The sequence below is a fragment of the Halichoeres trimaculatus genome, unplaced genomic scaffold (genome assembly GCF_033239565.1).
Source record: "Halichoeres trimaculatus isolate MK-OKI-2021-1 unplaced genomic scaffold, fHalTri1.1 fHalTri1_scaffold_13, whole genome shotgun sequence".
In the NCBI taxonomy this organism is placed as follows: Eukaryota; Metazoa; Chordata; class Actinopteri; order Labriformes; family Labridae; genus Halichoeres; species Halichoeres trimaculatus.
The window spans coordinates 30,042,208-30,070,107 of NW_027437191.1; the positions used below are offsets into that span (position 1 = coordinate 30,042,208).

Below are 27,900 nucleotides of genomic sequence, written 5' to 3' on the forward strand. Positions count from 1 at the left end.
AAACAAAAAAACCTTTGCTTAAAATCAGAGAACTTTGCAGTATCTAAAATTTGCCAAAATTTCATAAAATCTAAAAAAACAAAAAAAAAAACATTTTTTTAAAAAAAATATCATCATTTAAAAAAAAAAAATTGCAAAATTCAAAAAATAAGTAATTTGCAAAAAATTGCTATAATTCAAAAAAATAATTTAATGGCAAAAATTTTCAAAATTTTTAAAAGAATTGCATAGTTTTTTTCTCAATTTGAAAATAAGTTAAAAAAAGTGAAATAAAAAACAACAGTTTAAAAAAAATTGCAAAGTTCTCAAAAATATTGAAAGAGGCTAGATGTAATGCATATTAAGTTAAACAAAATGGTAACCTATGATTTTATTTATTTCAAGTGACTTTAATCATCAATAGCCTTTGTAAAAAAAATAAAAAATCTTTATTTTTATAATATTTTTTAAAGCTACAAGAAGCCACTGTAAGGAGTCAAAGAGCTGCATGAGGCTACAGAGCTGCAGGTTGAGGACCCTTGCACATGTACATTAATACATAGTGATGAGAGCTGAGTGTGTGTGTGTGTGTGCTTGTACCTGATGCTGTACGAGTGATGTACGACTTGCTTCTCTGTTGCCGGGAGATACTGGAGAGTGGGCGGGGCTTGTCTTTAATGGATTCCTCCTGAGAGGAAGGGATCACACTCTGTGGAGACACACAAACACACACACAGATATAAGTCACAGGCCCACAGTGATGTGTGTTCAGCGCCCTCCTGTGGTCGTGTTGGAGTCCTGCTCTCTGTGTTTCTATATGTCCTCAAAAAATTTGGGCTTTTAGTTTTATTTTGAAGGGACAGCTTGAGAGAGACAGGGACTGTGGACTACACTACAATCAGACTGACACCAGCACCCCCTGCTGTCTGTGTGAGAGCTAAACTCATTCTAACACAGATTAAAGGACACAGTTTTCTGAGGCTGTGAAACACAGAGGGGGGGACATGACCACAGGTTAAAGGTGCAGAGAATAAGCCGAGTTCACCCGATTAGAAACAGAGCAGAGGGTGAGGACAGGAGGGTGGACGAAGCTGGAGCTCGTGTTTTTCACCTGCTTTATTTTGATATTAAATGAGTTACTTTCTGATTGAAACACCTGAGTCAAACTGAAAAACTGGAGTGTTAAAGCACAGGTATAATTTAGAATTAATAATCCAGTAAACTCTCCAGTCAAAAAAACATGTGAGTTCATGTATGAGGAGTATCAGGAGTCCACAGATGTTGTGAATATCGCTGCCCAGGAAACCACAGCTGACAGACAGGGGGAGGAGCTCAGAGGGGCAGGGTGCAGTGGAAGCAGGCTGGGGAGATAGAGAGAAACTGGCCTACCCTTCCCAGAGAGGAGGTGGAGGGAGAGGAGGAGGAGGAGGAGGGCTGCAGGAGGCTCTGCTGGGAGGAGGAAGAGGAGGCGTCTTTCTGCAAGAAGGCGCCGGCCGATGCCGAGGTCATGTGATAGACGTGCTCAAAGTTTAAAGGGGGAGAGATGAGGGTGTGACGGGAGGAGGAAGAGGACGGGGAAGGGGAGGGGGAAGGAGTGAAGGAAGTGACATCACCAACCTGAAAGTCAGGGAGGAGGAGGAGGAGGGGTGAGGAAGGTGAGGGAGGTGAGACAGGGGAGGAGGAGGAGAGAAGAGAGGAGGAGTCAGTGTGATGAACCAAGCTGGGGGAGGGTGTGAGGAAGAACATGCCGGCAGGAGGAGCAGTGAGGAGGAGGAGGAGGAGGTCTTACCAGAGGGAGGTCCATGAGGACCTGCATGCCGTCTCCTGGTCCCATGTGGGCCACGTGGTTAAAGTTAGTCGGGTTAGAGATCATCTTTGAGCGGAGCTCGGGATCCCTCAGCATCTCTCTGAAAACACAAACATATGTCAATAACACGTTAATAACACGTTAATAACATGTTTATCTCCTATCATTAACAGGTCAATACCACATTAATATCAGTATATTAATAACACCTTGGTGTCATTTTAACATTAATTACATAGTAATAACAGTTCATATATTTAAAAACACATTATTACATGTTAATTACACATTAATTACATGTTTATCGCCTAATAACAACAGGTCAATATCATGTTAATAACAGTATATTAATAAAACCTTGGTGTCATTTTTTACATTAATTGCATTGTAATTACTCATATGTTAATAATGCATTAATTACATGTAAATTACACATTAATTGCTGGTACAATAATAAAACTTAGTACCTTTTCTTCCACAGTAATTACATGTTAAGAACATATTAACAATTAATAAACTATTATTCACACACTGATTATTATTAACATCATGTAGATTAAATCATAAGACTTGAACAAGTTTAAATTGTGTTAATTACACATTAATAACACATTGGTTACATGTTAATAACAGTAAAACATGCATTTATAACTTACAGATTAAAAAATAACTTTAAATGGAGCTTATTTTACATAGAAGCCATAAAACAACAATGATCATCAATAAATACTAAAATCACTGTGCCACTGTGTTTTATTTTGAAGGGTCACCTCCTCTGCTGTAGCCGCTCCTCCTCAGGAACCTTAAACAGGAACTTCCTCTTACTGCGGGTTCTAACCATCAACTTCCTGCTGTGGTCTGAGGTGTCTGGGATGGTGAGACTCCCCTCTGAGGACAAACGGATACAAAAAGGAAGTTTAGTGTCAGGGTGATGGAGGCTGAATGTTGTATCTCAGGAGGCAGGAGTGTAGTCCAGATCAGTTTAGGTCCAGGACCCAGTTCTTACCTGAAGAGCTGTTGCTGAAGTAGAGAAGCCGTGGGGGTTCGGAGCTCAGCAGGTTCAGTGTTCCCTCAATGTTCAGAGGTCTGATCTGAGGAGACAGACACACACAGCATCAGTACAGCTGAAGCTGGGATTGGCTAATCAGACATTAGCCAAATCAGAGCAGTGCTGATCTGTGATTGCTTACCTTGCGGAGGGAGATGGTCTGGACCCACTCCATGGTGTGAATGTCGAAGACATCGACTCCGTACTCGCTGTAGACGGTCAGGTGGGAAGAGTTAGAGCCTGGAGAGAAAGGGAAAGATGATTAATTAATAGTGCTGTCAGGGGATTAAAAAAATAATCTAATTAATTCCAGGATTTGTAATTAATTAATCTAATTAATCCCATTTTAATCTCATATCTGCCTAAGGTCCCCAAATAAAGAATTAAAATTCTAGGCATTTTAAAATTGTAGTGCATGGCTAATCAAATGGATACAAGGAGAGAAGATTCGTAAATCCACATTTTTTTCAACTGGTCAATATCAAAATGTCCGTGTTCACTGCTATTGACGTTGTGCAACCATTAACTGCGTCTATAGAAGTACATTTTTATATAATTTCAGCAGGGGGAGGCGGGGTTGGGGACTGGCGGAGCTTGTCAATTAAAATACTGCTCGTAAACTACTGTGGGTGAGAGCGGTGAGCTCTTTGGATGAGAGCTCAGCATGGACATGAGGAGAAGATGTGAGATGACAGAGACATAGCGGGACGCTGCAGGTTAGAAAAGTTCTGGCAGCTCATGCTCCAACTGAGGATGTGTCACGGTAGTTAAGAGAGAAAGAGCAGCGCCATCATGAGAAAAGACGACGGTGATCATGGAGAGGATCAAAGGATGGAGCACCTGAGATGTACATGCTCAAAAAAGTATGTTTTGTCTTTTTTTTGGATCAACGTTTACCCTCCTGACTGCACTGCCTTGTACTCTGTTATCAAAACATTAGCAGTGTGTACGTACTGCATGCCAGCGGGGTTGCGGGCCACATCAGCTCCTGGGTTCTGGACCGGCGGCCCTGTCCGTCCACGTAGATGCCGAGCTGGCTGAAGCAGAGGAGCAGCTCAGTGGATCCCACCTCCAGGGCGTGCAGGGCATCCAGGGGCTGCTGGGACAGGAAAGCCAGGGACGGGTCTCCAGGATTCACCAGGCTGATGGGGGACGACTCCCCCTGCAGGGCAAGCAGCGCAAAGCCCGAAGGATACCCGACGCAGAGACGCTCTCTCACCATCCCCAACCACTGCACCTGGCCCGGAGCCTGCACCTCCCACAGCTTCTTATAGTTGGGCTTGGCTCGCATGATTTCGCAGCAGAGAACCTGAAGGAGAACCAGAACCCCTTAGAACCAAATTCAGAGTAAAACGACTTCCTGGTGAGTCTTCTGTTAAGTCTGACCTGTCGTTTGACGCCAGCGAACAGGCAGGCGGGGCCTCCGGGCCGGAGCACCCCTGTGGTCAGAGCCTGGCAGCCTTTGGTTTCTGTGAGTTTAACATCAAAGGAGGACTCGGCCCCATCCAGAATCCCCCAGGAGTGGAGGTGAACGTGACGGTTTCGACCACAGAGCAGAGCGATCATCTTCTCTTTCGGGATCAAATCGATCTGATAAACCTTCTTACTGTCTGCTGCTCGCACGATCACTGGAAACAGAAACACAAACAGGTCAGACACCATCAGAGGCGTGTCAGTGTGTGCATGTTAAGAAAAGCTGTCTCACCGTCTCTGGTGACCTCCACCACGAACAGTCCATCCTCAGTTCCTAGAGCGATCCTCTCTCGATCTGTGGACAGGCGATGAACAAACTTTTGATCAACTTCAGATTTGTAAAAATAAAAACATCTTGAAACAGTTCGTCAGCTGCAGTTAGTGCACACCACACAGTGAAATCACTGACCGAGCACAGCAGCGGATAGCGTGGTCTTGATGATAGGCAGCGAGGCATCGTAGGCCTCATGCAGGACATGGACCTGTCGGTTCCGGAGCGAGTTCTTGGTCAGGATGGCCTGCAGACTCTCCAGGATCCTGACCCACTTCCTCTTCTCCACGTCACTCTCTGCCAACACCAGCAGGGACACGGAGGAGAGCTGCGAGACCAGCTGTGCGGAAGTCACCTGATCAAGTAGGGTAACATGCGTTAGAAAAAGAAGAGGTCAAAGGTCGGGAGTGAAAGAAAAGTGGTCGTGGGGTTTCCTACCCTGAAGATGCAGGGGATGTCCTTCCTTGTGGCGTGGATGACGTCAGACGCCAGGACAGAGCTGACAGAGAAGTCCTCGTCTCTGAAACATTGATGGAAGAATATGTTAAAGATTACTATGTGAGGTTAAGCATAAATCAGCACAGAAAGTCAGACATTTTTTGTTTAGTAGATTATTTATTTATCGTAATAAAGTCTTTTGATTCTCAAGACATATTTTTGAAACCTTTATGATTTTTTTGGTCTGATCACACTTTCAGGTCCCTGTAAAAATGGCTGCTATCCTTCCCCTAACGCTCTATATGAAAAAAATCCGGGTTCTGCAAACTTTTCTTTCAAAGGAGCCGTTCTGCCTCAGTTTGACTGGATCAAAGTCATTCTGGAGTGACAAAATCTACTTTACCTTAATAAAAAAAAAAACTATAAAGTGCTAAAAAAAAATTAAAGTTAAAATCTAGTAAATAATTATGTAAATTAAAATTTATATCCATATTTCTAAAAAAATTTATAAAATTTTACATGAGAGGTTTTAGTTTTTTTTTATTACAAATAAATTAACAAAAAAAAAATTCAACTAAAAAAAAGAGTAAAAATTTCAAACAACTTTAAAATTTCAAAAGTTGGCAAAAATAAGACACACCATGAGTTTGCAAATTAAGAAAAAAAATCCCAAAATAAAAAAAAACATATATCAAAAATTGCAAAAATCAAAAAAGACTTTTCAAAAATTTGCAGTTTTTTTAAATTTCAATTTCAATACAATTTTGGAAACTAAAAAAAAAATTAAATAAAAAAAGACATTTTAAAATGTTCAGTTTTTTGAAAATAAAAAAATGCAAAAAGAAGGCATTAAAAAAAAAAAAATTCAAAAAATTCAAAAATAAAAAAAGCCTTCGCAAAATTTTGCAATTTTTTGAAATTTGGAAAACTGCATGAACTGAAAAATAAAAATTAACATTTTAAAAATTTGAATACTTTTCAAATTTCTGAAATTTCAAAGATTTGCAAAAATTTCAAAAATTTTAAAGACTACTTGAATTTGATAACATATATTGCTTGTATCGCTCAACTCATCATTTTTTGTTGATTTCTAATGTTTTGCCAAATATGCCAAAAAACTAAATTTATCATTTCTATTATACTTTTTTTTAAACCATGAGGAGCTACTGCAAAGGAGTCAAAGAGCTGCATGAGGCTCCAGAGCCACAGGTTGAAGACCCTTGGACTAGATGAACAAGGGAACTCTTACCTGAGATCCAGGACCAGACTGGCCACCACACCTGGCTGTGTGGACTTTCCCTCAGGAACATCATATAAGAACAGCTTACAGTCAGAGACCACGGCGTATGCTCGCTGCCAGCCCTTCTTCACACCGCTGGGCTTCGGGATCTGAAGCAGAGACATGAAATGAAGGACTGTGGTACAAACACTGCGTCTGTGTCTACGTCTGCGCCTTATCTCTACTCTTCACTCACTCTGACGTAGCCCTTGTAGGCGGTGCCGATGCCTCTCTGGACGTCGATGCCCTGCGGCCTCTTGGCCTGCTCTGCAGGGATTGGACAGATCAGGGGGGCGTGGTCTTTGCAGGAAACGTGGCAGATGAAGGAGCACACTATGGAGAAGAAAATAAACTTGTTAAATCCATCCTGTACAAGGTGACTCACTTAACTTTGATGAGTTTTGTTTTGTTAGCATTTAGCTGTAGCTAGCTCTTTTTAGCTCCCACCAAATCAATCACTTTCTAAATAGTTATTCTGCAGAAACTCAAAAACTCTTAACAGCTGATGTCTTTAAATGAATGTTTTCAGCATTAAGTGGAAAAGTGAGAGTTCAAAAAACACATTAGAGGACATAAAAGTTTTGAAGTGATGCAGAAAGTACAAAAATTAAAGCAGAAAAGTTGTTTAGAATGGGAGATAAGAAACATTTGGGGCTAACAACCCTGATGAAATCCAGCATTCATATGTCACTTTCATATGTAATAAACAGCTGCTGGCACTCAGTCATTTCAACACGCTGGTACCTTCGCAGGCGTATCCCTGGCGGATGAGGCCCACCATCAGGGAGGTGCAGTGGGTGCACTGTGTGGGGCTGGAGAAGGTCTTGATGCTCAGCTGGTGAGCTTTTGGCTGGAAACAAATCAGAAACAACCAGTCGTTACTTTCCTCAGGTTACATCACACCTTGTCCCTGAGATCACCTGGACACTGAGGCGCACCTTTGGTGTGGATAGGGCGGAGCTCTGGTAGGGTGGGGAGGGGCTTGTCGGGATGGATGCTACTTTCACTTCCTGTTGACAGAAAACACGTTGACAGTCTGGTTAAAGGGATCAATGCGTGAGTCCAGTGAGACGACAGGGATGCTACACGTTTGTGACTGACCTCATGTTCAGAAGTGGTGGAGGGCGAGGGGGGCACGGTGTCCGACTTCTGGGGGGTGGAGTCAATGTCTGCGGTCTGCAGGTGGAGGAAACAGGTGAGGAGAAATTAACAACAGTTTCACGCTGACTGAATCATGTGATCATCATCGTCTGAAGGGTTTCCTGAGGTGTGCTGCGTTCAGGTGATGTCAGGAAAATGAATAACTGTGACAGAGGAGCATTCACATGGCGACCCATCAACACGCACGAAGACAAAGGGAGATCACAAAATCTTCTCCATCCAAAAATATACAGATCAATAAAAAAAACACAACACCACATGTCAGTACTCTACGTATATAAGACTCAATTAACTGATTAATTAAACACAGATCAATTATCATCAAAACACTGATGATACAAAACATGTGATCAAATATATGTAGAGTAGGAGATGATACAGTCACAGATCTGATGCCTGACACTCACCTGAGGGACACCTGAGCCAGAGTTATGTCATGTCATGTGCTCAGTGAACAGTCTTGCTAATATAGCATTGGATGCTAAAGGTGATTTCTCTGCTTATTAGTCCTTTAACTCAAGTACAGAAGTGCTACAAGGACTACAACTGAAGTTTGACTTGAGCTGGAGGGGGTCTGAAAACACCAAACATCAAACAAATGACCAATCACAACAAAGGTGGAGCCTGTATGTAGGCGGAGTTTCACACTGTGGGTGTGGCTTCTACAGTGGAGGAGCCTCATTGTGAGGGAGGTGCTTCCTACAACAGGACGTCGAGTGTTGGATGCTCTGCAGCGACTTATTTTCAAGTTGTTTAAACAGGAATTTAAAGGCACAGTGAGGACTATTTTTTTTCTAGGAATAAAGACTCCATTTCCCATGAGCATTTGCATCCATCATTGTTAGAGGTACATTCCATTTGCACTCGGAAGTTGGGATTTCTGAGCCTTGAGTGGCAAATATTAACTGGAGCCCCCCCTAAGGTCAGAATTTCCTTCTTGGGAAGTCGGCCAATCCACGCCACCCCTGTGTTTACAATCAAAGATGGCTGCCCTAGGTATTAACAGTAATCAAGCTCCTGTAATATTCTGTTTATTTTAGCATTTCTGGCTAGTGTTTCGCACTTAATCAGTTGTATACATAGTAGGGTTGGATGTTTATGTATAGAAATATTGCTGTTATGGCAAGTTTTTTGGCAACTGAAATGTTTTAACTCGGAGATGACGTCATTCCCACTCCTGAGTTCCCAGTTCTGTAGTAAACAAAACATACAATAAGATATCAGTCTTGAAAAGAGCTTTAATTAAACACTACTTTTCTTTGTTCAAGTTTCCTCTCGCACGCTTACAGTTGATCCAAAATGCAGCTGCTCGTCTTTTAACGGGTGCACAAAAGCATGACCACATCACCCTGATCCTGGCGTCCCTTCATTGGCTTCTCGTTCATTTTAGAATTCTTTTTGAAATTTTATTTTCGTTTTCAAATCCTTAAATGATTTAACACCTCAGTACATCTTTGACCTTCTAAATGTCTACACTCCCTCGCAGTTCCTGAGGTCTGCTGTTATGTGTTTTATGGCATTACCCCTTTGTTTTTATGGCTCTTATTGGTTTCTATGTGTTATTCTAATTTCATTTATTTATTTTATTGATTTGATTGTTCTATTGAGTTTCTTATTTGATTTTTATTGTGCAGCGCTTTGGAGAACTTGATTGTTAGTAAAATGTGCCGTATAAATAAAGTGGATTGGATTGGATTGGATTTCTCAAAGCAGCAGCTGAATATATTCATTGATATTTAGCAAACGTTGTAAACCCATTTTGTAGCACAGTTCAGTACCAGGCTATTGTTAACACTACTCACAACCCAGTTCTCTGAGATGTGTCTGTAGCTTTTAATGTTAGTGAATAACAGACCACTGCAGAATAACTGCTGCTGATGGTTTGGAATTAACTTTATCACAAACAACTTAACCCGTAGTTTAGTAAAACTAGCTCCAGCGTCCTCCATCACTACAAAATAAATCCAAGAAAAGCTGTTTTCTTCAAGAAAAAGGAAAGATATTTCTTTTCACTGCTAAACCGGCTAGCGCTTAGACCACGGACCACTTTCATGTTAGACATTTTTCCAAGGGCCCCCTCCTTATGGTAACAATGATTAGCTTAATATTAATACTTTGTAAAAATTTACGTTGTAGTATTTAACAATGACAGGATTATGCTTGATTTGTACTTTACAGGCAATTCATTTTGTAAACTTTGAGGAAGTGTTACCTCTGAAGCAGTGGTGTGCACAGAGGGGGGACAGGGGGGGGCTATTTGTTGAAAAACACCTGCTAAAGTGACCTCCCCAAATGCATGCTATATGTGCACTTTTTTTTTTTGCCCCTGCCTTTGACCCCACTTTGAGTTACACTGGCGTAGAATACTGAAAATTGCATTTAGAAATAAGTGATTTTGCACTAATGATCTCATTTTCATCATTATTTAGCATTATATATAATAAGTGGGGCTGGGATGATGTGCTTTTCTCCCAATTTGATTCTTTAACGATTTTTGGGGTGCCGATTCAATTTAAATTGGGATTCTTTAATATTTCCAATTTTGGGGATTTAAGTTCACTGTTTTAACACTAAACCATGTAAAAAAAATTGAACAATGATGTCTACATTTGGAGCCATATTTTCCAAAAAAATAAATATCACATGTGAGTCCATTTCTAGGATTTATTCAGGGGATCTAACATCTCGACTATTTTCAATCCAGCTTATAAACAGATGAAAATCTAAGAGTAAAAAAGACTTCTTAACACAAAATCATGGTTTAAAAACAACTTTAAAAAGTACCAATACTATGATTTTTTCTCCCACCCCTAACTTTTAAGCAAGACCATTTCAAGATCACTTTTCACTCCTTTCAGTCCTCACAGGGCCTTTAAATTCTAACAAACCAGTCTACCTGAGGAGAAACTAAAATGAAACGTAAAATATTACGCTTGCTCAGTGTGCACTCTATTTCACTTTTAGCTAATGTACACTAAGAGGCTACAGTTAGCACGAAGCTAATGCTACAACTGGGGTTAGATCTTCCAGTTAGCTGCTGCGAGAGGACTGTGGGAATGGATGGTGATATACAGGGAGCTGTGAGTCACCCGGCTGAAGAACTTACGTCTTCCCATAGAGCAAGCAGCGAGGAGGCGGAGCAAACTGACGCCTCCATGTCAGAGAGAAAAACAAACATACATACACCTGAGTGACATCATTAATCATGTGACCTGCTGTTAGATCATTTCAGTTAACACCAGAGATGTTTGTTGTGTCGTCTGGAAAGAGGAGAAGCTAAAGGAGTGAGGAGACAGACGGTGACTCACTCTGAAGGTGAGGTCTGGAGCCAGAGGAGACGTGTTGAAGTATTCAAAGATGGAGTCCTGGAAGTCCGGGAGCTTCAGGCCTGCAGACAGACAGAGGTGTGTCAACTGAGGGTCATGTGATCGAGCACTGACTCCGCCCCCTGCTGGAAGCAGAGCATCACAAAGACTCTGCTCTCACCTCTGTCCGAGCGGGAGCGACTCTCCTCCATTTCTTTCTTCAGTCCCTCCATCTGGTCGCCCATCTCCCTGCTCCTCTCCTCAGACTCCTTCAGCTTACTGCACACACACACAGAAGCATCCAGGTAGATGAGCAGGTAGAAAGAGCAGCAGACAGGTGTGTTTGTGTGTGTGGGTGTAACTGTGTGACCTCTGACCTCTCCAGGCTGATGTTAGCAGCCTTCATCTTCCTCAGCTCCTCCTGCAGCAGCTGTTTGGCTCTGATCTCTGCGTCCAGGGCGGACTGGAGCTCCAGACGCACCGACATGTCCAGCTTCTGACTGCGCCGCACTTTCCACAGAGGGTCCTGAGGGGGCAGGGCCAAAGCCACAGTTAAGATTGATGAATATATCACACAAAGGACAAACATCTGTCACTTAATGCTCCGCCTATTCCAGGCAAAAACACAGATCGGTTTGGGTTCATTGAGACAGCGAGCATAGTCGATCCAATAAAGGTGAAACATTTGATATCTGATTTATTGATATAGAGGGTATGCACGTGATGTCACACCAAGCGGGAGACACTCAGTGGGTGTAACTGCAAAATCAAAACATGGGAAAGAGATGATTTACAAACATGTTTGAAAAGTAATCAGAGCTAATTTATATTTTGAAAGGAAACTAAAGGCGAAGAGAAGAAAAACCAATGAATCGCTGCAATTTACAGAAACAATCCAAGCAATGACAGCTGAATTTGCGTTTTTTATTTTGTGACAGTTAACGTTGATTTATGCTATATTTTTGGGTAAAATTAAACCTTAAATTATCAAAAATCTAACTTTTAGTATTTTTCTTCAGTTATATTTTGAACAACTGAAATATTTTTGTCTTTGTGTGATTATGAGCCTTGTGCTTGACATGATTTGTAAACTATTAGGGCTTGGACGATATGCTATTCTCTCAATTCGATTCCATTCCAACTTTTGAGGTGCGGATTCAATTTAAATTGCAATTCTCCAATATTTACGAATTTAGGTTTTCTTTTCTAACACCAGACTATGTGAAAAAGTTGATGAAAATGATGATGATAATGTCTACAGACTACATCAGGAGCCATGTTTTCCCATATAATGCCCTTAACATGAGTCAGAGAGAAACATTTTTGCCCTCTGCTGGAGAAAAGTGGGAACTACTTTCCAATCCGGTTTATAAACAAAGAATTTGAGTTTCAAAACAACGAAAAAAAATTGACAAAGAATCCTGATTTTGATATTGTCAAACAAAAAATCTTGATATATTGATTTTCCATATTTTCTCCCACCCCTATAAACGAGCTTAAACTGAGGCTAACTCAGTTTTCTAAATAAGGGGGAACTCCAGCACAAAGCAGCTGATATTAACTTTACTTAAATTAAATTAAATCAAATTGTGAGGGGGACAATACGTCTATTAATTTTACAGTCTATGTTAAAAAACAAAAGTACAAATAGATAATACATGTATTCACTTGGGTCAGTCCACTGTACACTATGAAATGAATCATATAGAGGCTTTTGTAGCTTTCAGGCTTTGCATTGTGTCTCTGTATGGTGTTTGAAATCAGGAACAAATTAGGGGTGGGTAAAAATATTGACCAATCTATGCATCGAAATATTGTCTCGCCCAATTCAATATCGATTCAGGAAATCCTCTGAATCGATTAATCTCCTGGCAAATGGGGGGAGTGTATGTGTTATTCCCCTTGTGTGGACGAGGGCCATGAGAGACCAAATTACAAAAAAAAAAAATGGCAGCCAAAGCAGCAGCAGAAGCATAAAGCCAGATCCTTCAGCTTTAAAGTCTGATGTTCGGGTTGTTTTATTGCTCCAAAAGGTGAGGTGACAAACCACGTGTTCACATGGGAAAAATCGATAATCAGAGCATTCAGATCAATATTGAATCAAATGATGTCGATGTTCATGGACCCCTGGCTCCTTAGTAGTTTTCACAAATCAATGTCGAGTCCAACAACATTTCAAGTCATATTCCACATGTTTCCCGGTGTCTGTCTTTACTGCCGCACTCCACAATGTTAACTGAGGTTTGCCACTCAGTCTGACTAACAGTGGGCGTGTCCCGGACAGGAAGTGACGTAAACGCATACCCTCTATAAGACTGTTGTGGATTGTAGTGGTCTTAAGTGATCTACTTTACCAGTCTGGTCTTTAGACTCGCTGTCTTAAAGCACCCCATACAATAACGTGAGCGATCAGCCAATCAGAGCAGCCCACTGACACAAAGATTCCTCAATGGCCCCAATTAACCCTTTCAGGTATGATGTTTCTGATAGTTTAAAACAGGAACTAGCTCAGTAACACCTTTGATTCCTTAAAAAAAAACTGGTTGTCTGATGACTACGATCCTTAAAAGGACTTAAATAAACCCCCTTAAAGACCCCACTGAGTCGCAAACCTTCTCCCAAGACCCCAAACCCCTGCTGACACTACTTTTCAGGTTGATTAAACCTGAATAAACCCCCCAAACCCTAAACTAGAAGGACCTCCAGCTACAGAAGGATCCAAAGCCCCCAAAAAGCGCTTAAGGAACCTGGACTCCCGCAGGACTCATTGTGCGTTTGACACACGTCAGCCAGTAGCCATGCAAGCTTCTTAGAACCAATAATGAGGGTGTGAATTCTGATTGGCTGGGAGCAGTGACCGCCACACTCACCCTCCTGTCTCCACCAATAGGAGGCCACGGCTTCTTAGGGGGTGTGGCCAGTCCAGACTCAGGCTGAGACGGCAGAAAGAAACACACACAAACACACACAGACACACACATGTACTAATACTACTACAAACTGTTACAAACACAAGAACTACACACAGATGTGTGTGTGAGTGTGTGTGTTACCAGAGGTCTTGGTCCCAGACTGGAGCTCCTCAGAGTCTCCAGCTCCTCCGTCATCTTGGTGGCCAGAGCCTGGAGGTAACCACGAGCGTCTTTCTCATCACTCACCCTGCAAACACGAGCAAACAGATGTTACAGTGACACAGCGCCCCCTGGTGTCACAGAGTCACATAATCCACAGAGTGAGGACTCACCACTGGATGATCTCAGCGATCTGAGCCTCCCAGTGAGCCACGCTCTCCTTCTTCGAGGAGACATCCTGAAGATCGTCCTCCAGCTGGCGGTTCTGAGCTGTCAGTCTGTCCACGAAGGAGCACAGCTGAGGAGAGAGGGCGTCACTGAGCATGTGCGAACAAAGCAGCAGGTATACACATCGTTTTTTTCAAGAAATCTCACCCTGTCGGTTTCAGCTGTCAGTTTGCGGTTTTCCTCCGTCAGCAGGTTCTTCTCTCGCTCATGTTTCTGCTTCAGCTCGGTCGCAGCTTCTTCCATTTCCACCTGCCTGTGGGGACAAACAAGACCTGGATCAGGACTCTCAGAAACCTCACATATCTGCACACTATGCTCCCTGTCTTAACCATCTGGTTTTTATGAATCAAATCTCATCCAGGACTCACCGGTCCCTCTTGTCCTTGTCCAGCCGGTCTCGGAGCTGCAGCAGCTCCTTGTTGGCAGCGAGCTGGGCCCCCTCGGACTCGTGCAGGTCTTTCCGCAGGTTTTTGATCTCAGAGGAGTGGGCGGTGTCTCTCCTCAGCAGCTCCTCCTCGTAGAACAGGACCTTCTTATCGAGCTCCGCCTTCAGACGGGTCAGCTCCTGCTGTGACTCCACCCCCCCTGCTGCTGCTGCTGCTCCGCGACCCTGCTGGGACTGGAACCAGAAAAACCATGACAACCTGACAGATGTCTGAGACTGGATCAGACACACACACCTCTAAAAACTGTGTGTGTGTGTGTGTGTGTGTGTGTGTGTGTGTGTGTGACCTCTGACCTTCAGGCTCTCCAGCTCCAGCTCCAGCTGTTTGGAGTAACCCTCGCTGTGCTCCCTCAGCTTCTTCTCCTTCGACGCCTCGGCCTTAGCGTCATCCAGCTGAGACTCCAGCTGAAAAGACAGAAACAGAAGTGTGTCAGTTCTCCTTCCTGTCAGTCAGATTCCTTTATTTCTCGCCATCAGATGCTGAAATCTGATGTCAGATTACTTACCTCCTTACGGTTCTTCTCAGTCTTACGGATCTCCTGTTTCATGACATCCATCTTCTGCAGCAGGGCGTCCATCTCCTCCTCTTTGTCTCTCAGCTGACGGGACAGACGCTGCTTGGACGACCTCAGGTCGGCCATCCTCTCCGACAGCTCGGAGAACTCCTGCAGGGCCATCTTCCTCTGGGAGTGCGCCTCCTTCAGCTCCTTCGTCTGAGAGCGCAGACGCTCCAGAGAGTCGGCGAGCTGCTGCTCAGGGGACAAAGATCAACACTCAGGTCCAGAGATAAGATACTTAGATCTGATCTTAAGAGATGTTCAAGACACTTAGACCTGGTTTAAATTCTTTAATGTGATCCGAACAGGATCAAACCTTAAAGGGCATATTACAGGTTATTTTTTTTTAAATTAACACTTAACATGGTCTGATAATGGCAGTAGAATAAGTCAATCACTGGTTTAGGGGAAGAAGATGCTGTTTTCAGTACAGCTGTTTAAAGAGCTCTTTTTTCAGCATCACATCATTCGTAATGATAGAGACTCGTGTCCCTTTACTCCTCTTTGAGGAAATGTAACTAACAGGTTGTCATGAGTGAGATCGGGCATTTCGGGTCGTGTTTATTGTGTTTCTAACAAAGTGTTACCTAATTAGACCATCCATTAAGATTATGAAGATGTGTTTGAAAAGATGGAGTCCACTTTTTTCTTTGGAGTTAGCTTTTGTGCTCGGATTTGTTTTGACAAGACAACAAAAAAATGCAGTCGTCTGTGGTGCCCATTTCTTGTCAGGAAGATTGATATGATGAAGTCTATTTTATAAGGTCTATGGATGGAGTTCATGATGGGATACCAGAACCGGGTGCATAAGGGTATTTCGAGTGCAAAATGTTTGAGCACCTGTAACATCAAATTTGTAGTTGCGTACACTGAATTTGTATGTGTATCAGTAAATCTGATTTCCCACACTCTATGAGTTGTGTAATTGTAAAATAATTTCTTGTATGTGTCGATTTTTGTTCTTCCCACAAATACAACACAAAAATACACATTCACAAAATCATAATTACAGGTGCTCAAATCCTTTTTCTACACGTCACATATTTCAACACTGACACGCTCACATTTTGCACCTATTGTTGCAGCCCACTAGGTGCAAAACATACTTGTGCACCTGTATCGTATGAAGTGAAGGTGGTGTAAACTTGTGCAATAAGTATATAATTTATTTATAATTTACCTTGAAAAAAGCTGTGTCCTCTTACAAACACAAATTGCTACTTACAACCACTCGAATCCCAGGAGTCACACATTCTCTGTTTTCTACAAGTGCTAATCAGAAATTGTACTTCAGGTTCTGCTGAGATATTTGTTGAAAACAACAAAACGATCTGTCCTGCTCTTGAGATCAACAGACTTTTCGGCCAGTAAGAGACAAACCGCCCAGCCAATCAGAGGTTTTTATTCAATCCGAGGTCGGTCGTTTGTGTCCCACAGCCAATTGACCCTGTTGGAAAGCTTGCCAGGCGTAGCAACAGTAACCAAGGGGGGTGAGGCTTAGTGATGGGCTAGTTGGTTGTGGGACGAAAACGACCGTCCTCGGATTGGATAAAAACCTCTGATTGGCTGGGCGGTTTCTCTCTGGCTGGCCGAAAAGTTTGTGTGTTAGAAAAATTAAGGGATTTTGAAGTCGGATTAGATCAGGTAATCTAGTCAAATTTCAATCCTGATCAGACCTGTTAGTGTAGATTTTGCTCACTCTGTGGGCAAAGACTGTAGTCCCACTTTCTGGACACCTGATTCCAGATTAAACCCATATGTAAACCTGTTCATGAGAAACGTGTGGTGTCTTTGGCTTACCTTGTGGACCTCCTCCTTTTCTTGTCTCAGGGTCTTCACCTGCTTCTCCAGGGTCTTCAGTTTGGAGGCGGAGCTTTCGAAGTCTTGTCTGAGAGTGACAGCCTCTTCCAGTTGATGCTCCAGCCTATCAGAGTCTATAAAAACAGAAGGGGCGGGGCTTAATCACAAGACCACTGAATATGACCAAGAGCTAAAAGTGAAAGGATCTTTTTGTGTTCTTACCCGCCAGCTTCTTCTTCAGACGTTCGATCTCTTCGTTCAGTTTTTTGATCTCTTTGTCCCGGCTCAGAGTTCCTCCTCGAGCTGGAGCCTGCAGGGCCTGAGTGGACTCTGCACGCAGAGGTCAGAGGTCAGGGGTCAGGACTACGACACTCAGGACGTTAAAGCTAAACAGTACATCATCCTGAAGTGAGGATTCTCACCCTGCAGTTTGCGGTTGAGCTCCTGCTTCTCCTGCTCCAGCCGGCGGATCCTCCGCTCAAACGCCTCCACCTCCTGCCCACCTCCTCCTCCACCTCCACCGTCTTCCTCCTGGCTCTGCCCTGCCCCCCTGATGGAGCCACGGTCAGAGAAACAGCTTTCTGTGGTGTAAGTGAAGCCGACGAAGGGGAGGTGCTGACCAGTAAAACCAGTGTGGGACACTGGAGGACTGATATCCTGAGGGAGGAAAATGACACGACTTTATTTTCTCAACTCTTTGAAGGAAAGACCTGAGAGACTAGAGGAGGGACCTGATGCTGGGCTCAACTTGTGAATAACAAGACTTTAAGAGACTCGATAACTTGGTGGTTTCCTCACCGGGTTCTTCAGCACGTCGTCATCCACATCGAAGTTTGACGTGTCAGTGGGTGAGGACACGTCAGGGATGTACGGAGCCTCAGCTGACCGGATGTTGTCCCAGTCGATCCCGCTGAAGAACGGGTGACTCTTAAAGTCTGAGATGCCGTTCAGACCCAGTCGGCGATCCCTGGAGCAGAGGAGACGCTGGATGAGGTCTTTGGCGTCTTCGGATACGTCTGTCACATGAGACGGGAACTGGAAACGCTCCTGGAGACAACCATGGAAAAAGAAAACCACCGTGAGGATCAAGATTAACAAACTTGAAGAAAGGAGAGACAGATAGAAAAAGAAGGAAAGATGGACGTCTCAGAGGGATGGGGACAGATTTAGACGTGAAGTAGGACAGTGAGAGTCTGGAGACAGAATCAGCTGATGTCTTTAATGATCTGATTTATTTTTTTAATAAAAACGAAACTGAATCACAAACAGGAGAAACACCCGGACACCAGAATCAGGTCTGACCTCGTGGTTCATGATCTTCCCGTAGGTTTCCACCAAAGACTCGGCGTAGAACGGGGTTTCTCCGTACAGCATCTCGTACATGCAGACCCCCAGAGACCACCAGTCACACTCTGGTCCGTAGCGACCCATCCCGTCCTCCATCGCCTGCAGGATCTCTGGGGAGATGTAGTCTGGGGTTCCTACTGCCACTGAGGACTGAACCTGGAAGACACAACAGGCGTCAGAGAGAGGACAAAGGATGAAGCATCCAAACCAACTTTCATGGACTTTTGAAAATGACACCAGCTGAATTAACTTTGACCTAGGGGTGGGCGAGGATATGGTACAAAATTTATATCACAGTATTTTCCCTTCATATTGCAATAACAGTATTATATCCCAGTTTTCCAACATGTAAAAAAGTGAAATCTTTTCGTCCTGGCACGCTGCACGCGCGGACTGATACACTAAGCAGCGAGCGCCTCGGCTCTGCAGCGGAGGTAGCGCCGTTTTACGACACGATGAGAACTAGAGCCTTATTTAGCGATTGTTTTTGTGTGAAATTAACGCGCTGAAAATTCTCTAAATAAAGCGTGAATGCAGACAGATATCAGATTTTTTCGGTGGGAGTCCGTTTATTTGTGTTTTTGGTCAAGTAAAATATGGGCCCGTCTGAGTGCAGAGGAAACCGGCAGAGGAGCAGGGAGGGGGTGTTTGGTGCGAGCGCTCTGGGCTTCTGCTGCACAAAATCACTGCTGTAGGGGTAATTTCTGCCCTAAACCTTGTGATAGGACCCAACTTGTTCCATCCCGGAGTATCGCTTTAAAGTGCTCTATACTGGTGAGCAAACTGAGTCTGAGAAAAGAATACTTACACTTTTCAATGACTTTTTGCATTTTATTTAAAAAAGGTGAGCAATTAACTTATAAGATTTTGGAAGCCAATAAATTTGTAAAAATTAACATTACTAGTTTTTCGTTCGGTTAGTTTTCCTAAATTTATGTTCTGTGTGTTTTCTGAAGTCTGTAAGGTTGTCTAATGAAGCACTAAAGATTTCCGAGCTTTTATTCCTCTCAACACTGCTGCTGTAAAACAGAGATACAGACAGATCAGTGATTTTGACTGAAAAACGGAGGGTGACAGTTCAGACTCAGAGCCTGAACCACAACCAAAAAAACAAAAACTTTTAAGGCAGTTGCTCAGTCTACAGCTTTATCAATCCAAGGTAGGATTCATGAGTCATTTCACGCTGTTATAAGATATTTATCATCGTCACTCACAAGGAGTAAAAGCAACGACCTGTCCTGACAGAACAACATGATGTAGCGCTGGACAGCGCTCAGGCTTTATGTTTATTGGACAAAACAGTCAAAACAAACTTATAGCAAACTAGCTCAACGCTTGTTGTCTCTTCCCTTTTTCAGCAGAAACACCTGCTGACATGACAACAGCCACTCCATCCAGACGCACCGGAGCAGGCTGGCTATTTATGCCTAAGTCTATCAAAGCTCCTTATAACTCACTTTATTCATTGGCTTGAATTTTATTGGTAAAGAAATTAATCGAGAAATATCAGTCTGACAAGGATATGAAGCTCGTTAGACCATAAAAATGCGTAAATTAGCTGCATCATTGTTTAAGCCGCAGGGTTCAAATCGTGTGAAAAATGTAGTGGCTCAAAGTCTGAAAACTACGGTTTCAGTTTGCTTCAAAATGTTTATTTTGATCCCACTGCTTTTGTTAAAAATGGTTGTATCACATTTGAGGTTTTGATGTTTGACCATAGACACTTACCTACAGCGATGTACGGCCTGTGCCCAAATAAATCTCCCACATAGATTAACCACTGCTTGGACTAAATTATGTGTAATAGTGTTTTACCGCGGTAATTACGGTTTAGCAAAATTCATTTCGTGTCAACATATGATACCGGTGTCGGTGATGAAACTGGTATACCGCCCACCCCTACTTTAACCTAGTTCAGGCTAAAACTGTGCTGGTTACCGTGCCGTCCTCCATCATACGCAGACAGGATCCAAAGTCAGCCAGGCGGATGTGTCCGTTCACGTCGAGCAGCACGTTGTCTGGTTTGATGTCCCTGTGACACACGAGCACAAACACACAGAAACACTCGGGTTAATCAAACTTCAAAACATCAGCGCATCAGGAGACACCTGTAACTGATCCAGGTAGAGCAGTGAGAGCTGCCGAGCCACAGGAGGACAACGTGGCCACCCCACAAAGCGCTCCGACTAAAACAGGAAACAGGTCAGACTGATAGAGGCGAGGAGAAAACCAGGTCAGGGCTACTGAGAGTTAGCCACAGGAGCTAAAACGACACACAGCTTCTTCTTCTACTGTGATCAGCACAAGACAAAGAGGAGAAGAAGAAGAGATTTATCCTTTGACCCATGTTTATCATGTTTATCATGTACAGATTGAGTTCTTTCTATCATGGGGGTCACTGGGAGTCACATTAAGACCAGTCTGACGGTGTGAGCATGTGTGAACTGGAATGGGGTGGGGCACACGCTCCGTATCAGCACAGGAAGCTGAGCTGGCTGGACAGGAAATAACTACATTTCCCAGAGGACACTGCTGCCAGGAAGAGAACACTTCCTCTGACACACACACACAAAAACCTCATGTTACTCCATCATGCTCCGAGTTTGGAGTGGTTTACCCACCACGCCGGTCACAAGTTAAACCAGAATCACTCAGATCCTCTAAAAACCCGTCTGTGGTTTTGATGATGTCATCTGTTGGTTTCTGAAGAGGCGTTTTATTTCACAGAGATGGAGGTGGCCATGTTGGAAATGGTGACCACAGCTAACTTCCTGCTAATCTAAAAACAGATGAAGAGGTGGAGCTGAGGTCATCACCTAGCCATGATGCTAAGCGCTACATCACACCCACGAAGAGTCAAAGAGGCCACGCCAGACACAAACAGATCACAACAGTAGTTTTGTTTTTTAGGATTAGTCATTAGCAGATTTACTAGTTTGATAATACACCACAGTGTTACCGTGAACATGAAATCTGTTGAATACAAAGTAAAAACTAGTTATATTACTTATTTGCAATCAAACCTGGTCAGCTGAGGTTGGAAACACAAACACATTTAATAACTCTCAGCCATGGACATTGCTGGTGTTTCAGTGTAAAATGTGACCCTGTTAACTTGTGACTGTCAGAGGACAACCCCTTAAACGTTCAGTTGAAGGCCCCCAGTTCCTAAACAGCAAGATCGTAAACTATCGTAAACTCAACCACAGCAGTAAACCAGAATAAGGCTGCAACTAACATTATTTTTCACGATAATTTTGTGTTTCAACCAAATTTGGTCTTTAAAATGGGCAGACCTTTAAGATCCAACCTGTGTGTTGCATTGTCACTGCATTTACCCAGAGTTAGGTTCTCACCTCTGATTGTTCAGCCTTGTGCCATGTTTGTTTCTTTGTCTTTATTTCATTCATGATGACATAAAAATATAAGTACAATACAAAAAAAACAAAATAAATCTCACAATGAATGAAGCAGGTAACAAGGAAATTAAGTTGTTGTACACAGTGTTGACTAGCGAGACCACTTGTTAGTGACTTTGAGCTTGTTTTCTAATGTTTATTTGCTTATTGCGGCTTGCTTTGCTCTCACCTGACTCTCTCTCAGCTCTCCATGACAACGCGTTTAGTTTTGTTTCTCTGCATGCGCTATTTCGCTCATGCAGTGTGAGCTTGAGAGTGAGAGCTCCATCAGATAAATGTCCTCTCTTTAAAAAGTTAGGGGAGTTTTGACACTAGTTTGTGACTCAGATCCTAGAAAACTGTTTAAAACGGAGAGCGAAGGAGACTCTCTAAATCAAGTTATCGGACGCTAAACACCGGGTGCTGTCAGGCTGTCCAAGCCGGAGATGCAGAGCCTTCGTCATTGCGCAGTGCCACCATCCTCCATCCATGAACTTAGTGATCTTTTCCCATGAATGTATTAAATAACACAGCAGCATTTCACAATAGGACAATAAAAACAATAATACAACACATCGACCATTAAAATTAGCGTCAATGCATTTTTTATGGTTGAGGGATCGACAGCCCTAAACTGGAGTAGAAGTTGAAACAACATTTACAACATTTTTCACTCATTCCTTTATCTGTGGAGTGTGGCGCCAGGAATTGTTCATCACATGGTTATCACAGTGATCTCTGTTTGACAAATCATATTAATGCCTGTATCTTCTGAAATTCAGACACTAGGAGCTCTTGTTCATCTGCACGTCTCTGTGCTGAAGCAAGAAATTTGGGGATTTGCAGGATGTGGAAATTCTCTTTTTGAAAAGGGAGTGAGGCTGCTAATATGACTCAGACACGTCAAGCATAAACCAAGCCCGCGTCGTAATCCTGTCTGAAATTAGGAAGAAGTTGGCTCTGTGGTATAAGATCTAGGGATAGGTACCTTTTACATCTGAAACAACATGGTACCGATGTCCAACTGTACCAATGTACACGATACATTGTCCCACTTTTATTGACAATTCTCAAAAGTGTTTTTTTTACTGTTGTGATTTGGTCGGGTGGTTGTGTTATGGGTGGGAATGTGAGTTTGTTGTGTTGCCTTTTTTTGTTGCTGCACACTGGCTCATCCGTGTTGTGGGCTCACCTTGATCAGTCAGTTTGAAGCCAAAGTTCCTCACTGGGGCTGTGGCGTTTCACTTTACAAACATCTTTTTTCCGCCTAATTTCTACTTCAGGCCGGCAGAATTATTGAGTAGATTTCATTTATCGGCCTGGGTACCAATTTTACTCATCCCTAAATAAGGTTGTTTCTAACAACCGACCACGAAACAGCCAGATGTTTTCTTTCTGCTTACAGTTTTAATTTAGAGTATAAAAATGCTAACCTGTCTGAAATAATGTAGCTAAACGCCACTTCCTTTACTAAAACATGTGCACCTCTTTATGATGACAGAGGTTGTAAACTCACTTTTGGGGGTATCCACTAGTGGATGCACCAGGAACTGCAGTTTTTGGAAACACTGAAGTTTGATGTTAAATTAAACCAAAGTAAAAGATAAGACTTGTCCAACCAGTCAGACCAGTATAACCAGTTTAAGAGGTAAGACTAGTGAAACAAGAATGAGCAGTACGACCAGTGTAACCAGTACCTGTGGATGTAGTTCTGCTGGTGGATGGAGTGGATGGCTAACACCATCTCAGCCACGTAGAACTTGGACATGTCCTCTGGGAGCCGATCCTCGAACTTACTGAGCAGAGTCAGCAGGTCACCGCCAACATAGTAATCCATCACCAGGTACTGCAGTAACACACACACACACACACAGTCACTTAATCCATCATCAGGTGCTGCAATAAAACAAACACGCCCATGTTTATATGAGGTTTCCTCTCTGCATGCTTCAGTTGTAATGTGTGTGGTTTCAGCAACAAACTGTGTTTGTAGGATGTGATTTTTGAGCCCATGCAGTGATTTCCACTTCAGAGCCAGATTTTACCACAGTGCAGTCTTAGAGACCCAGTGTTAGTACTCGTACTGGTAGTACTGACCAGGTAGTTGTCATCCTGGAAAGCGTAGTGCAAGTTCGTGATCCACTGACTGTCTCCCTTCACCAGGACATCCCGTTCCTCTCTGAAACACGCCGTCTGTGCACAGGACAAACATGTTCAAACCACTTTGACTTCAGGACATAGGCCATAGACTGGACAAGGACCAGACCAAGACTAGACACCACGCTTACCTCAGCTCTCTTCAGCATCTCCCACTTATTGAGGATCTTCATCGCAAAAACTCTCTCTGTCTGCTTCATCTTCACCACAGCAACCTGAAAGAAAGAAAGAGGCAAGACGCATTAACGCTGAGATAAACAAACAGAGCTAGAGACATTACTGATAATGGAAAGAGACATTAACAGTGATGGAGAAAGAGTGGGGTGAGTAGGGATGGGTACCTTTCACATCTGAAATTATACAGTAATGATGCCCAGTACCTGGCAATTGGTATCGGTACTCAACGGTACCAATTTTTGGTACTTTTATGTGTGTTTATGTGTTAATACATATATATTTATTTATTTAAAAAAAATCTCAAAGTTTTTCAGTTTCTCACATCTATTCTTCATTATACACTCACCAGCCACTTTATTAGGCACACCTGTCCAACTGCTCGTTAACACAAATTTCTAATCAGTCAATCACATGGCAGCAACTCAATGCATTTAGGCATGAAGACATGGTCAAGGTGATTTGCTGCAGCTCAAACCGAGCATCAGAATGAGGAGGAAAGGTGATTTAAGAGACTTTGAACGTGGCATGGTTGTTGGTCTGAGTATTTCAGAAACTGCTGATCTACTGGGATTTTAACCCACAACCATCTCTAGGGTTTACAGAGAATGGTCCCAAAAAGAGAAAATATCCAGTGAGCAGCAGTTCTGTGGGACAAAATGCCTTGTTGATGCCAGAGGTCAGAGGAGAATGGACAGACTGGTTGGAGCTGATAGAAAGGCAACAGTAACTCAAATAACCACTGGTTACAACCGAGGTCTGCAGAAGAGCATCTCTGAACACACAACACGTCCAACCTTGAGGCAGATGGGCTACAGCAGCAGAAGACCACACCGGGTGACCCTCCTGTCAGCTAAGAACAGGAAACTGAGGCTACAATTCACACAGCAACACCAAAACTGGACAATAGAAGATTGGAAAAACATTGCCTGGTCTGATGAGTCTGGATTTCTGCTCCACATTCAGATGGTAGGGTCAGAATTTGGCCTCAACAACATGAAAGCATGGATCCATCCTGCCTTGTATCAACGGTTCAGGCTGCTGCTGCTGGTGTAATGGTGTGGGGGATGTTTTCTTGGCTCACTTTGGGCCCCTTAGTACCAACTGAGCATGGTTTAAAGTCCACAGCCTACCTGAGTATTGTTGCTGACCATGTCCATCCCTTTATGAGCACAGTGTACCCGTCTTCTGATGGCTACTTCCAGCAGGATAACGCTCCATGTCATAAAGCTGGAATCATCTCAGACTGCTTTCTTCAACATGACAATGAGTTCCCTGTACTCAAATGTCCTCCACAGTCCCCAGATCTCAATCCAATAGAGCACCTTTGGGATGTGGTGGAACGGGAGATTCTCATCATGGATGTTCAGACGACAAATCTGCAGCAACTGTGTGATGCTATCATGTCAATATGGACCAAACTCTCTGAGGAATGTTTCCAGGACCTTGTTGAAACTGTGCCACCAAGGATTAAGGCAGTTCTGAAGGCAAAAGGGGGTCCAACCTGGTACTAGCAAGGTGTACCTAATAAAGTGGCCGGTGAGTTGTAAGTCATGCATTTAGTTAAAAGTGTATGTGTTTACATTTGAGGAGGTTCTACATTTATTCACAAAGTAAGAAAAAATTCAAGAAGGAAAATATTGATGAATCACAGATTTGTGCTTCCAACGTTCGTACACACGACTGAGGCACAAGACAATAACACTAATAGAAAGGAAGAGAAAGAGAAAGATGTGAGCAGACACTGACACTAACACAGAGAGAGGTGTGAGCCACATTAACTCTGACAGGAGGGGGTCTCTACCCTCAGATCACACACTCTGCCTCAGGTACAGTTCACAGAGTGTGTGCAGAGCAGGGATTTGATTTGCTAACAGAAGCAAACCTGAGTCGGTTCCAGTAACCTGTCAGACTGTTGTAGAGCAGGGACACACCTGAAATCACACCCCTCCACACACACACTCTGACAGCTGATCTGATTGGTCCTCCCTGAGTGTGTTTGTGTGTGTTTAACGTGTATCTATGTGTTTGCGAGGACCAGAGAGACAGCTGTCCTCACAAACACACATACATCAACCTGTGTGTGTTTGTATCCTCAGGCAACAAGCAGGTGTGGTGCTGACACACCTTTCCTCTGGTATGTGTACAATGTACACACACAGACATACACACAGGCACCAGAGCACAGAGGGAATCTGATCAAACTGCTGCTGGAGCGAAAAGTTACAGGCTGCAAGCGTGACAAACTGCATTACCCACAAAGCCTTTGTGATGATGTCACCAGGTGGGAATGATATTTTATAAACTCCACTTTCACAGCATGACAGCAGTTCAGTTTTTTTCTTTTTTTTTTATCATTATCAGGGGAAAACTGCCTAAAATGTGACTCACTCTTCACAACACAGACAGGAGCGGGAGGAGGAAGAGGAAGCTGGAAAGGAGGACGAAGAGATGGATGAAGAGGAGAAGGGAAAGGAACAGGCTGTCTTACCTCTCCAAAAGCTCCCCGTCCAATCACCTTCAGCATCTCAAAGTCATCTCTGTGGAGCCGCAGGTCCTTCACCGTGCTGGTGAACGGTTTCACTGAGGAAATAAAGACATTTAACATTCATCTACTTTGATAATTACAGTGTACTGATGTCATAACACAGATATTCTTTATCCTGCTACTAAGAGATGTCCTGATGCCATTAATTTGCTAATGGATTAATTGTAATTTTGTCGACTGATAGAAATCTAAATTACTAGTTGACCATTCAATAAACCCCAAAGAAAGTCCAAATGTAGTACTAATCATTTTGCAAGGCAGAACAAACTGGATCCTAAACAAACTCACCAGGTTTGCCGAGAAAAGCTAACATTAGCAAAACTAGCTGCACAAGCTACCGGTTAACTTTCACCTGCCTGTGCTTATTACACATTACTCTTGAGTACTCAGCTACACCAACTTTATATCCGTTTTTAAGTAAAAATACAACAGAAATATTGTGCCACAAGACGCTGTCATCTGTGCTTGTTTACAACTGGATATTAGCCGTCATTGGAGCTGTTAACCCAAATTGTTGACTTTCGTCGACAACCTCCCAAAAGTGCACCTCCAAACCTTGTGCTGGTGTTGAACTACTGTACTTCGCCTCCAGAGCCACTCCCACTTATCAAAACATGTAAAAAAGACCCAATAAAACAGATATCCAGACCTCTTCGAGTACAAAACTTGAACGGTTAGCATACATGCTAGCTAGCTAGCTAGTAGAATGTTGTTTAACAGTTTGTTTTTTATGGAATACGCAATATCAGTGTTCAGTAGCGAGAAAAACCAACATGGCATCTGTAGCTGTGTTGGTCATTTCTGCTATGGTGGCTCTCAAGTGTCAAAATGCACAATATTACCCCTAGCTAACGTAATATTGCTGGAGTCAGTGTTTAAATAAGTTTCATTGAACAATTATTTATTGTGAGGCTGAAAAGCAGTTAAGAGTATTGGTGTTAGAATATTACTTTTGTTTGCAATTGAATAGTTAACATATTGTTACCTTCGTCGAGGAGGTTATGTTTTTAGGAGCTTGTCTGTTTGTCTGTGAACAACATAACTCAAAAACTAACAAATGGATCCTGATGAAACTTTCAGGAAATGTTAAAAATGGGATAAGTAAGAAGGGATTAAATTTTGGAGGTGATACGGATCACCATCTGGATCCAGGACTTTTTTAAAGGATTCTTTATCATTGTGAGATAGGGCCGTTTTCACCGTATGGGTATATAACTCCACCATAAATGGTCGGATTGCTTTGCAAAACAATACAAGACAAGGTCACCATCATTTCTGACAGATGTAAAAGTACGATCCAGATCCTGGCAATATCCTGGATACTAAGATCCAGAATATGAAATATGTCCTGGGTCATCATAATTTTCAACACTGTCAGGAAACAAATTATCGTACAAACCTGCAACATACACCA

At 42.9% G+C, this 27,900-nt stretch overlaps 1 protein-coding gene across 6 annotated transcripts in view; it reads right to left on the bottom strand.

Moving 5' to 3' along the window:
- cdc42bpb (CDC42 binding protein kinase beta (DMPK-like)) overlaps positions 1 to 27,900 on the bottom strand; it is a 34,891-nt gene that overhangs the window by 1,563 nt on the left and 5,428 nt on the right. The window contains exons 2-38 of one of the 6 annotated variants that reach the window (XM_074684726.1): positions 26,430 to 26,521; positions 23,896 to 23,979; positions 23,705 to 23,800; positions 23,305 to 23,453; positions 20,148 to 20,241; positions 18,165 to 18,365; positions 17,661 to 17,909; positions 17,285 to 17,519; positions 17,085 to 17,192; positions 16,863 to 16,996; positions 15,012 to 15,254; positions 14,800 to 14,910; positions 14,429 to 14,679; positions 14,208 to 14,313; positions 14,006 to 14,130; positions 13,815 to 13,920; positions 13,632 to 13,694; positions 11,139 to 11,287; positions 10,943 to 11,040; positions 10,765 to 10,844; positions 10,563 to 10,607; positions 7,397 to 7,471; positions 7,234 to 7,305; positions 7,040 to 7,145; positions 6,492 to 6,628; positions 6,266 to 6,405; positions 5,017 to 5,098; positions 4,717 to 4,933; positions 4,540 to 4,602; positions 4,221 to 4,462; positions 3,789 to 4,143; positions 2,977 to 3,074; positions 2,793 to 2,877; positions 2,557 to 2,674; positions 1,769 to 1,886; positions 1,369 to 1,596; positions 580 to 688 (exon numbers count right to left, since the gene is read on the bottom strand). In XM_074684726.1, the coding sequence (XP_074540827.1) occupies positions 580 to 688; positions 1,369 to 1,596; positions 1,769 to 1,886; positions 2,557 to 2,674; positions 2,793 to 2,877; positions 2,977 to 3,074; positions 3,789 to 4,143; positions 4,221 to 4,462; positions 4,540 to 4,602; positions 4,717 to 4,933; positions 5,017 to 5,098; positions 6,266 to 6,405; positions 6,492 to 6,628; positions 7,040 to 7,145; positions 7,234 to 7,305; positions 7,397 to 7,471; positions 10,563 to 10,607; positions 10,765 to 10,844; positions 10,943 to 11,040; positions 11,139 to 11,287; positions 13,632 to 13,694; positions 13,815 to 13,920; positions 14,006 to 14,130; positions 14,208 to 14,313; positions 14,429 to 14,679; positions 14,800 to 14,910; positions 15,012 to 15,254; positions 16,863 to 16,996; positions 17,085 to 17,192; positions 17,285 to 17,519; positions 17,661 to 17,909; positions 18,165 to 18,365; positions 20,148 to 20,241; positions 23,305 to 23,453; positions 23,705 to 23,800; positions 23,896 to 23,979; positions 26,430 to 26,521 (5,064 nt within the window). The remainder of the gene's footprint in view (positions 1 to 579; positions 689 to 1,368; positions 1,597 to 1,768; positions 1,887 to 2,556; positions 2,675 to 2,792; positions 2,878 to 2,976; positions 3,075 to 3,788; positions 4,144 to 4,220; positions 4,463 to 4,539; positions 4,603 to 4,716; positions 4,934 to 5,016; positions 5,099 to 6,265; positions 6,406 to 6,491; positions 6,629 to 7,039; positions 7,146 to 7,233; positions 7,306 to 7,396; positions 7,472 to 10,562; positions 10,608 to 10,764; positions 10,845 to 10,942; positions 11,041 to 11,138; positions 11,288 to 13,631; positions 13,695 to 13,814; positions 13,921 to 14,005; positions 14,131 to 14,207; positions 14,314 to 14,428; positions 14,680 to 14,799; positions 14,911 to 15,011; positions 15,255 to 16,862; positions 16,997 to 17,084; positions 17,193 to 17,284; positions 17,520 to 17,660; positions 17,910 to 18,164; positions 18,366 to 20,147; positions 20,242 to 23,304; positions 23,454 to 23,704; positions 23,801 to 23,895; positions 23,980 to 26,429; positions 26,522 to 27,900) is intronic. The other 5 variants (XM_074684729.1, XM_074684728.1, XM_074684731.1 and 2 more) reach the window with 5 other exon arrangements.